The following is a 13672-nucleotide window of genomic DNA, read 5'->3' on the forward strand; positions in this document are numbered from 1 at the left end:
ACTGTATGATTCTATTTATTTGAAATGCCCACAACAGGCACATCTGCAGAGACAGAAAAACAGATCACTGGTTGCCTAGGGCTGGGGGCTTTGGGAGGAAATGGGGAGTGGCTGCTAATGAGTTTAAGAGTTTTGGGAGGGAGGGGTTGATGAAGGTGTTCTAAAATTGATTATGATGACGATCATACTACTCTGTGAATACATTAAAAACACTGAATTGTACAGCCTCACTCAGTGAATTACATGGCATCTATTTCAATAAATCTGGTAAGATCAAAATATTCCCAAGCTGAAAATTGTCCTGAGCTAATGAACCCTGTTTAATAAAATGGGAAAAACTGGATTATGACACACACATCTCGAATGGGCTCCTCTGCCCAACATCATTTCTTAATATGTCACCTTGCATGTTCGAAATAGACTCTTGCTGCATTTTAATTTGAGAACGTTTACATTTGTATTGTACTTAAGGACAATGACCTGCTCACTTGATTTTGTAAAAATCCTGTAGAGAAGACAGAACAAGTACTAATATCCATTTCTTCAATGAGGAAAATAAAATTTAAGATTAGGTGACTTGCCTAAAGTCACAAAACTAGTATGAGATGAGCTGTGCATGTATGTGTTTCCACAGGTGTTAAATATGCATGTTTGAACCTCTTCCCCAGTGCTCGCTGGATGTAATACTTTTTTGGAAAATTAATGTTATGTTAAAAAAAAAATCACTGTATTGTAGCTCAGAATCTACTTATATACATTTAGCTGTACGAATCTGAGCTGAGATTGGAAGAATCTGGGCGCTGTTAGATGACAAGTTCCAAAATATAGGAAATGGTGCTTTTACAAATCAAACGTGCACGCTGTGGAGTGAGGCGAAATATTGTACTGTAACAAAACACTGAGCATCCATTCGAACTGAACAAAAAAAATTTTATAAGCCAATCAACATGAATTATTTAGCTGCATTAATCAACCACATCTACCATCTGGGTGAAGACACAAATGTTGGTGCAAGATTTGAAGAAGTCAGGAGGGAAGATCCTGGTTGTGATAAAGCTGCTCCAGATGAACTTGTTTTTATGGTGGGGTGTGCAGAAGCTTAGGATGAAGTGGATGGGACGGATGGGAAGACCCGGGCAGTTAGGTTTCACTAGCTAAGGCACAGAGCACAACGGAGTAGAGTTCAGAGAGATGGAGAGTCCCAAAAAGTACGGCCTAGAAAACACCATGAATTCTTTAGGATTAAAAAAGAAAAAAAAAAATCACACAACATAATGAAATTCCTGTTGATGCTCAGCGAAATTTATAGAGGGGCTTCAGAAAAGTGCATGATACCAAGGCTGGCAGTGGTCTCTGAGGAGCAAAAACCAATTACTCCTTCACCTGTCGGGAATGGATGTGAATCTCCAAACAGCGTGGAGATTATCACTACTTCCCCAAGAGGACAATTTAAATGGATGTGGAAAAGAAAAATATTACGAAGAAATAATTTATTATATAACTTGCACTTTACAGTGCAAAGATGCATAAAAGTATCCTTTTAGTGTTTTTTTTTGGTATGTGTTTTGTGCCTGCCCATTTAAATTCTATGTTTCTAAGTTCTGGAATCTTCTCTTCCGTCTTTAATATATTCCACAACGCCTGAAAAAGAGCTGGATAGTATAGACTGTTAATAACCTCTACTGGCTGCCCAATTACACTGATTGGCAGATAGTGATAGGTATATAATTTTAATGAAGGAAAATAATGAAATGAAGAACTTCATTCACATCAGATGTGAAGGTAAGTAAATAGAATTCTGTTGCTTTTTCTCTTCAATCTCCCAGTAGAAAAATGGCTAAAATCTTGCCTCTGGTCTCATTTCACTAAGGGGTGAGCTGCATAGGAAGCCAAGCGGGTAGACATCATAAACCAAAAGAGAGACAACTGTATGGCAGATGGAAAAATGTCGGAAAATTTCTCCGTAAGTCAATAGCCCATCGATATAATCACAAAGACAGGGTACATGGATAGAAACCTTTTCTGTGATGGGGAAGGGAGTGTGACTGCAGTACACCAATGCTACCCAGGATAAGAGAAGGGGAATGACATTTATAAAGGATTGCAAAGGACTGTGTCACCTTTAAGCAAAATGAGCTTTGTAAGACCCCTAGAAACAGGACAGGTGCTGAATAAAATGCATATTAAGTGGAATAGTTCTTTCAAAATGCCGTACTTCAAAGTGCCAGATTTTCTCCATTACTGGAGAAATAGAAAGTATGTGCCCAGAAACATTCCTGAACATTATCGCTCTGAAGACAATGGGTTCACGATAGACGTTTCTGTGCTTCATATTTTCTCGTTAGCAGACTTCAGGTGTGAGTTTTCTGGGCCAAAATTTTACACAGGCGTCAAGCTCATTTTGGGTACGGCTCTCCTGGGATTGATCCATTTTACCTGTTAGTGTCTGCTGTTAGAAGAGTCCGTTATTGCCTATGACACTTAAATCAAAATGTCTATTTTATTTAGATTTTTGTGCATATACATTGGACATATCTAAGAAACGAAATGATCATTTGCAGACTCTGTGCCTGAGACTGCAAACCCTAATGCCTCCAGTGGAGGACAACAGGGTGTATTGGGACAAAATGGAGGACACATGCCCGTCAGGAAGTAAAGGCCGTCAGTCACTCAGCTCCAGCTGATTGATGATAAAAATTTTGTGGGCTGGAACAGACATAGAAGTGTTTTTTGAAGGAGGTCGGGGATTGCTGTGACGATCATACTTCTAAGGTGGTGATTTTGATGACTTCTAAGTTTATATAAATGGAGCTCAAAAATTCCATCTGCTCCTTTAGTTTCTAAACAACCGGGTTCTCGTTCAACCAACACCTCACAAGACCTGCCTTCAGCCCTCACCAGAGAATGCAGTCATGAACCGTCACAACCTGGTTTGCAACTCTCCCGAAGCTCTACCAACACTAACCAAAACAAAATAAACTGCAAAGAAAAATAGTATTTATGGAGAATGTTCTCTCCATCTGTTCATCCAGGTGAATGTTTTTCAAAACTCAGGGGTTCTTAAATTCTCTGTGCACGTTTTAATCTTTAAAAAAATAACATAAGCACACAGATCATCTGCCTGGCAGCTTAGAAACCGAGTGCTGTCTCCATTTCTGCATATGGGGTTAGTTATATTAACATTCATTCCACTGTCCTCTGAACTGGGCATTCTAGAGCTCTTCCTACGTGTTGAGGAGTTATCAAAATCAAGAGACAATGCTCTAGGCATCTAGGTTCTAGCTGTGTGCCACGCTGACCTCTGAACACTGTTTGCACTGAGTTGCATTTTAATATTTTGTGTTTGCTTTTTATTGAGGAGAGCAGCCACAGGAAACCGGTTTCTGCATTTGTGGTATTAAAGATACTGAGGGCATTATCTGCTGCATCATTCATGGCTCTGAAGTTTCCATATGAGAAAAGTGCTGCCCTGTCCAGTGGGCTTCTTTTCTCTAAAAATAAGAATCGTGGACCTGACTCAACCTCTCTTTTCACTGTGATGGCCAGGAAGCTGGGAATCTGCTTTGATGTTTAACTCCCACAGTTAGACAGATAAGACACTTACGGCCTGCATACAGGCACTTTCTTTTTGCTTTTCACTTTCAACTTTTATGTACAACTCTATATGATTCTGATTCTCTTTTATCACTGATGTTTTACCACTATATTATTGTATCTGTTCTTACTGTAAAATTGAATCAAATCCTTTCTGAATAAGCAAGGCTTTACACACACACACACACACACACACACACACACACACACACAAAATAAAGCTCTGCTTTTCTAGGTGATGATGATATATGAGTGTGTGTGCGTGTGTGTGTGTATAAGGCGGGTGTGTAAACATGTATGTATGTAGGCATATGTCAAAAGAAGTAAAATACAGACTTTGAGACAGATGTCTTTAAATATTATTCTGTAGGATTATGAAATCTTTATAGTATTACAGTTTCTAGTCTCATCTACAACTGACCGACTAATATAGTAATGGAGACACCAGAACAGGACAAGAGATAAAGCAAAGATCACCCAAGTTTACGGTAGCCAGAAAGAGGCACCACCAAAAACATGGACTGTGGTTTGTTGTCCCAACATGTTCCACGGTAGATGGCAAGTCCTGTTCCTACAGTCAGATCTCTGCAAAAAGTGAGACTGTAAACAGGGGCAGGCTCTGAAGATTACTCCAAGGCCACCGAGGGGCGGGTTGCTGTCATTAGCTGTCTGAGTCACACCATATTGGAGTGAGATGCAGAGTCAACATCCTGATAAGAAAGGCATGGCACTTGGATTTCTAAAACCAGGAAGTAAGGAAAGAAGGAAGGCTTTCCTTTTTGTCACCCAGAGGACACAACAACAAACTGTATTACTAGAGGTGGTATTTCCAGGGGACAAATGACGTAAGCTTCAAGTGTAGGGCAGGAAAAGGTGGAGGATTCCCAGAGTAACCCCGCTAGGGACTAGTGTTAAATAGCCACCTCTAGAGGGAACGAAGACGGTATGAATCGGATCACTCAATTGCTCAATCCACAAAACCTGGGTGCCTTCTGGGAGGCAGACAATATGCTAATATCCACAGACACAAGGATAGACTTCGAGTCCTCTGGCAGTTCAGACTCTAGGATGAGAGAGACACGAGAGCACTTGCCAAGCAATGAGGATTAGAAGGAAGCACATCTGAGATGCTGGGAGCGCAGGGTAAGACTCTTTCTGTCTCAAATGGTGCAAGTTCAATATTCACAGAATATCACCTACAATTAATTAAACAGCAGTGGTACCAGAGGAAGAAAAGGTCTGCTTGGCCATTTGCTGATGTTTAACAGACATTACTACTGGCTGGATGATAATGTGGGTGGGGAAAAGCATTGAAAAAACATTTATTTATGCACATGGAACCCTTTCGGTACTTGTGCTTGTATTCATAAGGACTTTAAGTCAGGAAGCGCACTTCTTTTTCTCGATCCCCCTGGAATATCCAGAACAGTGTGTTTGGATGTGAACACGAGGTGGGAATACAAAATAATAAGACTATTTGCGCTTGAGGTACACTTCCAAGTGCTTCACATATAAAACCTCATTTAATTTACTGTTATTCACTCCATTTTACAGATGTGGAAACTGAGGCCCAAGGAGACCAAGAGATGCCCAAATTACACAGCTAGTAAGGGGAGGAACCAATTTTCAAACTGAGGTCACCAGGTTCCAGTCTATGCTCTCTCTTAACCACAAAGTCATACTGCAAGTATTACTTCAAAGCAAAACAAAACAGAACAACATGTGGTCCCTGGACTGGGCACAATGAAACAGGACTCAACTGTTGCGGGGGAGGGGCAGCTTGACAGGAGGGCAGAAAATCTTCCAAACTCTAATTTCTTATAGGCAGTAGTTACTATGGATGTTTCTGTATCTATAATTTTGTAGTATTTGTCCAAATCCATCTTTGCTTTCCTAGTGAGCCCAGGTACTGACTAAATAATGCTCTCTAAAATTACTGGCACCTCACTTGAGTTTTATTCTGTGCTATTCTTCTGAAAATTCTGATAGACGGGCATGTATTAGGTTCTCCGCCCTTCTAGCAGCAAAACTCAATAAACACCCTGTCACCAAACATCAAGACCTCTTATGACAGGTGAAAGGGAGAGGTGGATTCTATTTGAAGGAATCTTGTGACTGGAGAATCCTTTTTCCAGCTAGGCCACAAGGTTCAAGCTGAAGGCAGGCCAATGGTAATAAGGCCCAAGCACTAGCCAAAGGTGTTCTAAGTAGGAAAATGCTAAACTTAGAGGAACAGTGTCTTTTCCATTTCAAATTGCGGCAGCTCCAATGCGGTGTAAATTCCATAGGTTACCTTGTGACAGCAATGGGATGAGGAGTGGAAGACAGGTGGAATATGATTATAGGTTCCACGACCCTTTACTTGACTTCCTAAATTGCTGGACTACTGAAACACAGCCGACTATGATGGCTTCATGCAATCTGCTAGTATGTTTCTAAAATTCTCTTTCTGATGGATGAATGATGATTCCCTAACTTTCTTTACTGCACTGTGGGATCATAAGCAAACCTTTGTGAGTGAGTTTCATCAAGTCCCTGAGTATATTCCCTGCCTTATAAAAGGCAGAAGCAGCTAGACTGAACCCTCCCTCCTCCTCCTGCACAAATGTACACTCTCTGAGAACAAGAGAAACCCCACGTACCATTAACACATTCAAAGACATCACAGCACTTTCCAGGTGTCCCATCTCCACGAGAGACTATGCGGGGAGTGGATCCCACCTCACACACGGGGAAACCACATAAGCCAGAGAGACACTCGCATCTGAAACCAAAGAAAAGGGAAGGAAAACCCCATGAATAAACAACAACATAGAAGTCGGGAGACCACAAAGTGGCTGTGGCAAACTAACTCCACTATATGACACTGTCCTGTTTTTCTGGTGTCACTGGGGAATGGGGCGGGGGAGGGGTAGGGGTGTTCCCCAATATAATGTATATTCCACATAACTAAGGCTCATTTCCTTAATATACACCCAGATTTTTAACTTTAACCATTTGACAGAAATATTCCTAACATGCATTACTTTATTTCTTACTTCATAAACCAGTATTGAGCATAACATTTTCTTGATGACTCAGGGCTGTTTCTGTATGCATACATTACTACGTTATTCCATAATTCAGTGACGCTTGCGTGGGCTGCCACAGAATGACTGCTCCTGAGTTCCGTGGGCCCAGGCTGCTGCTTTGTTGCTGAACTCGAGGTGTTTTTCAGAGATTTTTTTCCGACTCTTCTTTCAACTATTAAGTTACTAGCTTTTTGGTCTCTCTCTCTCTCTGTGTGTGTGTGTGTGTGTGTGTGTGTGTGTGTGTGTGTGTGTGTGTGTGTGTGTGAAGTTGTGTCTAGCACCCTCATCTTGATCCACATTAATTTATAATTGTGTATATGGAAGAAACAGATTCTGACTGAAGGCTGAGGAGCTCTTTATAAAGAAAGGGCATGAGCTTCAGTAAGTGGCCTCTGGAAGATGAAAGTCTTAATTTGGGGACCTTCTAAGCTACCTATGTGCATTTCTCTCTCCATGCATGGATGAGGTATTCCAGGAACTGGAAGCTCACTCTGCTGGCTCTGACCCTTAACTTCCATTCTGCTGTGAAACCTGCCTAAACATAGAAAAATAAGAGGCAGGTGAGAAGAAGAGGAGGAAAAAATGCTGTTAACTCCCGGGCTGGTCTGTTACAATGACATAGGAGGCAGGCAATGAGAAGCTCAGGGCAGCAGGGTGTCAAGATGGAAACGTAGTATTAGGAAGGAACAGCTAGACTCCTGCTCTGGGACTCCCCTGGGGATGGAAGTGTCCCTCAGTGTCCTTAGAGGGAGACTGATGGAGAAGATGACTAAGCGAGTCCCCACGTGGACAGGAGTGAAAGGAAGGCGTCTTCAAAGGAGACATCCTTGCAGGAGTTATGTGGGTAGTTATGCACAGTGGGGCTCCCAAGCAGGGGAAGGTAACATTCCCAGAAGGGAAGAACTAGTCCCTCATTCACGAATTCTGTTTTATCCCCTCTTCCTATTTAGCCGATTGTTTTGTTGGTGTATTGTTCTTTAGATCATAAATTAAAATATGCTTGTGGTCCACAAGAACCACAATAGTCAGGTCCAGAGGTTTAATTACATTTATTGTTAACTGTAGAACTAAAAAGGAAACAATTTAAGTTACAATTTGCACCAAAGATCACTGAAGCCACTGAAAAGGTGTGAATGACCTCCCCTGAGGCGGAGGCTGCCCTCTCAGGCTTCTTCCGTGTGGGGTGATGGTTATATCGGATTCCTAGAAGAGGGTGTTAGATAATTAAGGTTTTGCTGCAGTGCTATGTCTGCCCGTGGTTTAAAATAAATGTTTGCTTGTGTTCTATGAGCAGAGCTGGGAGCTCTCAATTCATAATCTGTATTCCTCTAGGACAATCACCTTCTAGAGCTGAGTAAATATGAACTAGGCTTTTAGTCCTTCGTAAGGTGGTCCTATAGTCTCTCCTTTCTATGTGCCCAGCTACCGCAGCATGAAGCAAATAATCATAACACGGTGATATTACAGTGGCAATATACTGTTCTCATTTATTGCAACTGACACTCTTAAGTATTCAGAGGCCACACGCTGATCCCAATATCTGGATGTGATTACAATGAACGCATCCTCCAACAACAGCTGACTAACCTTTTCTTCCACAGCTTCTGGGATTCACATTCTTGCCTACTGATGTGTTCCAGCGAGTCATTCTAATTTAAACACCAAAGAACACACAACCAACCAAAAAACACCTCTTCAGATGTTGTCCTTCCACCCTTCAGCAACTGAACACATACGTGCCCCCTTATGTGCCAGGCTCTCTGCTAGAGATCATGCCAACCTGAAAACCATAACTAAGTCGCCCTAAGCCTTCTTTCCCCCTTTTACATTTGACCTATTTCTCAACATTCAAATATTTTGTTTTCCTAGAGGCCCACAAAGGTTGCCCCAGCATGTTGCAAAAGACCTGAAACTGTATACAACTGCCTATGCAACCATGGAGAGAAGAAAAACGTGTTATGCTTAAGTTTTACTTTCAAAGCAAAATGACTGTATATTACAGATCCAAAAATTCGGATGCCCTGGTTTTTGCAGGCTGTCCTCCTCCCAGCATCTTCCCTCTTCTCTGTATCTCCTTTGGCAAGCCCTCATGACCTGTTGCCATCTTTTGACTTCTCACTGCTTCCTCTGAACCTGAGATTAGCAGATTTTAAAGACTGTTAGCACATAATAAAGAAGGAACGTCTGAAGGCGCCAGAAAAGGTGTAAATCTGGGCTCACGTCAGATATCTTATCAAGCAACTAGCTACTGGGTTGAAACTTTATGAAACTGCCATTGTTTTGCAGGTCGAAAATAGTCAAATAGCAGTTTCATATAGTTCAACACAATACAACTTTTGACAGATATGTCTACACTCACTCTGTCACGCAACAAATGAGGGAACTCTCCCCAACATGACCTTTATATGCCAAGTTAATTCATTACGTCTACAAATTTGGTGAGTTCAATATACTTTTTAAAGTCTTTAATAAAATAATTCTAGATTCTCTGGAAGTAAGTATTCTTCCCTTTTACAGATGAGAGCAGTGAGGCACATGGTTTCATCAACTGACCTGAAGTAAGATTTTCTGTCCTGTATTTTTCACTAGAAGAGACTGGATTTTCTTCTATGAAGTCACTAAGAGGAAATGCTGAATTACAGAACTGAAGCATGCAAACTATACCTTGTTCTCACCACCTTTTTCTCTTCATTTCTATTTTTTTGCTATCTGCCCCTCCCCACCGCCAACCTTCCTCCTACTATTTACCTAATGCCTGGATAAAGAGCAGGTAAAAGAATGGAGAAAACATGGATTAGTGGCAGGGGAAGAAGACTAACATGAGGAAGACAGAGATGCTTATTAAATTGATGTCACCACTTATCCCTCACTTCCGAAACCCTCTGTCCCTCCATTTGTAGGCTCTAACATGGTCCCCGCTCACCCAAGTCTCTCCTTCTCCCAACCCATGCCACATCCATCCTATGGGTTAGTTCCTGTACTTCCATAATCAGAAATATTCAATTACTTCTCACTGAACTCATCATTTTCTCAGCCTAGCATTCAACACTCTCCGGCCCATATACCATTTTTCCAATTCTCTCGCAGTATTTCTCTTCCTTTTCGTTATGCTACAGTCACACTTCTAGCCCTCATGTGGCTGTCTTTGCACTGCTCACCGTATTTCCTCCTGACCTTCCTTCTCCAGCCCTCATCTCCAGCTGTCTGTCTAGATACCATCTGTTTTTTCTAGGCCAACCTCAAATAATAGACCCTTTCTGAAACTTCAGATACCGTAATTTTCTTTAGGCCCTTCTCTCATTGTTTTGTGGGGACGTATATACTCACCCATCCTTCCACAGGCTCTCTTTGTATCTATCATGTATAGTTAGTTATTAAATAAATACTTCTTAAATGAAACAGGACTGGAGATGAATAAAAAAGGGATACTATTAACTGAACGAGATAAAACAGAAACAAAAGGTGAGAAAGGAAGCACTAAGATTTCTAGATTGTTAACTCAAAAAAGAAAAAAGTACTTAAGGCAGAGCTATTAGCATGATACCCTGAAACAGTAGTGCTGAGGGCTTTTAAAATTTCTTTTAAATAATAATAATAAAAAAACAGCTTCATTGAGATGTAACTCACATACCATAAAATTCACCCTTTTTAAGTATCCAATTCAGTGCTTTTATGCTCACAGGGTTGTGCAACCATCACCACTACCTTAGAACATTTTCATCACCTCAAAAAGAAATCCTGTTCTCTCTCCGTGCCCCCCTTCCCCAGTCCCTGGCACCCACTAATCTATGTTCTATCTCTGTGGATTTGCCTATTCTGGACAGTTCACATAAATAGAATCGTACAATACATGGGCTAAGGTCTTTTTAACTTTAAATAAGAAGCAACCTGTGTTTGCAATCTGCCAGAAAAATCAAACCTCTAATGTTATAGCCTCAGTATTAAGATAATGATCAATCAAGGCAGCATATTAATAAATGTTTGCATAATGTAACCACAGCTGCAGCCGGTGGGTTGGTTAAACTTTTTTCTCCCGAGTAGGTAATGGATTCAGCTTCATGGGTCTCTGAGTGGCCCAGCACAATGACGAAGACACAAGGAAATCATCTAAGCCCCTAGAGGGCACTCGGCTCCTGAGGAGGCCCATGCCGGCTGGCTCTGCTGGTGGAAAGGCAGAGCATACTTAGCTTTCCCTTCATGTCATTGCTTCCTGGACTACACAGACAGTCCCAGGCGAGCCAGAGGCGAGAGTCCTGGCACAGCTCAGAAGGTGCTTCAAATCTGGCCTCGCCTTATCTTTTAGCTTCCAGATTCTACTGGTTCCTCCATACGCCCCGCAGATGAGCTCCAATGGCACTCTGCCGTTCACTAAATCCACCCACCCCGACCCCTTATCACTCGGTGCCACAGCTCAGATGTCCACTCCACCTCAAATCCCTGCTTCTCTTTCGCCCTCGGTGAATTCCACACAGCCTTAAGACCACCCACCCTACAAGGCCTTCTCTGATCAAAAAGCAACCAGGATTAATTTTCCCTCCTCTAACCTTGAATAGTACACAGGGGTACCAAACTCTTGGAGTGTATTTGCTCATCCTACAAAATCAAAATCCTACTGTTTCTCCTGTGAATTCCTCTAGTGCAGGGGGCATGTCTTATTTGTCTTGTAAGTGAAACAATGAATGATAAAGGCACCAAACTGCAATACGGAATAAACTTTTTTCACGGCTAGTAAATCAGAGGCGAGACCATGCATTGTTTTTAAAATTTTTATTTTTATAAATTGTCGACTGAGAGCTAACAAACGCGGTGCTTTAGAAAATCAGTGTGTGGATGGAGGGACAGACTATGGAAGCCGTCTAGAATGTAGAGTCCAGGGTGCTAACTACAAGCTTGTTTTTCTGAATGTCTGGGGCAGGGCTCCAGAATCTGCCTGTATAATAAGCTTCCCAGGAAATTCCAATAGAGGAAATGTGGGACCCACTTTCGGAGAAACTTGCCCCTGGAGGCTCAGGGTCTCAGTGGCCAGTTTAATCTCCACTTTCCATTAGAAAAAGCCAAGTACAACTAGTTTCAACATTTTAATGAGAATGATGATTAGCACTTGCCTCAATCAATTACAAAGACTCCTTCCTGCCTGAATATGGCTGCTCAGGAGTGACAGACACGTGGAACGAAGGAAATGAACCACTTTATTTACTATCCAATACAATCATCCACCAGAACATGTGTGACACTCGCAAGCCACTTAAACTCTGGGACCGTCAACTTTCCCATCCAGAAAACGAGATGGTGGGCCCGCCCGTAAGCAGCTTCCTTCTAACTATCAAAATCCCATGATGCTATGACTGCCGTTCCCATTCCCGTCTCTGCACGATCTGATCCCGGCTCATCCCTTCCTGTTGCTTCTCAGTGGCCTGCACTCTGGCCCTGGGGCATATCACAGTCTCATACCCGGTGTTTGCCACTGCCTCCTCCTTCCTCCTCCTCACCAAGCACCTACACTTCAGACCCAGCTCGAGATGGGCTTTCTCTCTGAAGATTTCTGGGTGATAGTTTTTTTGCAAGTGGGGAGTATACTTATACATCTGCAACTCATTTTTTTTTCCTACTAAAGAAGACTGAGCAATGCAGGAAAAGAAACACTATGCCTGATACCAGTGTTTCCGTATCACTAGGCTTGTCTTCGTAATTAAGTTATGGCTTCATAACTAAGTGGAAGAGTCAATTGTTTGGCCAGAATGACTGGAGAAACTGTAAAGGATGGACTGCACAGGTTGCTAGAAGACGCTGTGGGGAGAGGAGTCCTTTGTCACTCCCTTGCCATTTAGCAAAGCACAGACAGTACCCCTAGAATGTGCCCCTGTGGTGGGCGCCACACAGAGCTGAGGGTAAATGTTATCCTAACATTCCCCGACAACAGACTCCTGCAGAAGAGGAAATCTGGAAGCAGCACACTGTCACACTCCTCATCCTCCCCAAGCAGACCCATATCCTGGTGGGAAAACAACTCAGTGAGACCCTCTGCAAAGGATAGCTCCCAACAGTGGATATATTCCACATTTGAACTGAGTGTTTGAGCCCTTCAAAAGGGGACAGTCACTGTCTATAAATCAAAAGCTACTCTTTATAGGTGGGAGGGAGGTTTCCCTTTTGTCAGGAAACAAGGATAAATGAGGAATTAAAAGGGCCAAGTACTTGTACTACTCGGATTCCACACAGTGTATTAATGAAATAACTGTCAGGAACAGAAACAGAAATGACAATGACACATAAAACATTCCTATTCTATAAAAAACAGCCTTCAACTTTAATTAAATCTGATGCACTATCTTTCTACTAATTAAATTTCTTAACTCTTTCTAGGGATGTGTATAAGTTTAAAAAAACAGGCTGGAAATAAAACATCCAGAAAGACATGGGTTTCCCACCCAAGGGTCTGACTATCCTTACAGAAAACTGTACTCCTCCTTATGGAAGTTTCTTAGGGTCCTAATTTTTCTCATGTCTCACCATGAGAGATTTACTACTCTCTAAGTCACAAACCTTCTTTCACCCTTCCTCAGGCTGATTCCTGTGTGATCTCCTTGCATTCCACACCCCCGCCCCCAGGCAGGGAAACGTGTGTGTTAGCACAGCAAGTACACAGCCCACTCTGAGGATTGCACACTTCCTTCCAGCAGCCATCGCTCCCCTTTTCACAGTGAGCTGTGACCTGTACAACCACAAACAGCACATTCTTCACTTTCCCTGACAATAGCAAAATCACTCTGCATTTTTTTGTTGCTGTTGTTGTGTTTGTTTGTGTTTTCCTCCTCGGGGGGAGCAATTGAAGAATATACTCCAATACAAGAATGGTAAGGGCTATTAGGTAAAATATTCCTTTGTATTTCCTAACATTAGTAATAATAATAAAGTGCATTGTAAGCCCTTAATAAAGTGGTCATTACAGCTTTCCTCTTCCTAGCTTTCTCTAGAGGCAGATGATGACGGCTCCCTCCTCAGGGCTG

The 13672-nt window shown here is 42.1% G+C and overlaps 1 protein-coding gene across 2 annotated transcripts in view; it reads right to left on the reverse strand.

Moving 5' to 3' along the window:
* CRIM1 (cysteine rich transmembrane BMP regulator 1) overlaps nucleotides 1–13672 on the reverse strand; it is a 182464-nt gene that overhangs the window by 72927 nt on the left and 95865 nt on the right. For both annotated transcript variants that reach the window (XM_033124311.1, XM_033124312.1), the window contains exon 5: nucleotides 6237–6358. In XM_033124311.1, coding sequence (XP_032980202.1) covers nucleotides 6237–6358 — 122 coding nt within the window. The remainder of the gene's footprint in view (nucleotides 1–6236; nucleotides 6359–13672) is intronic.

Source organism: Rhinolophus ferrumequinum, chromosome 13 (genome assembly GCF_004115265.2).
Source record: "Rhinolophus ferrumequinum isolate MPI-CBG mRhiFer1 chromosome 13, mRhiFer1_v1.p, whole genome shotgun sequence".
In the NCBI taxonomy this organism is placed as follows: domain Eukaryota; kingdom Metazoa; phylum Chordata; class Mammalia; order Chiroptera; family Rhinolophidae; genus Rhinolophus; species Rhinolophus ferrumequinum.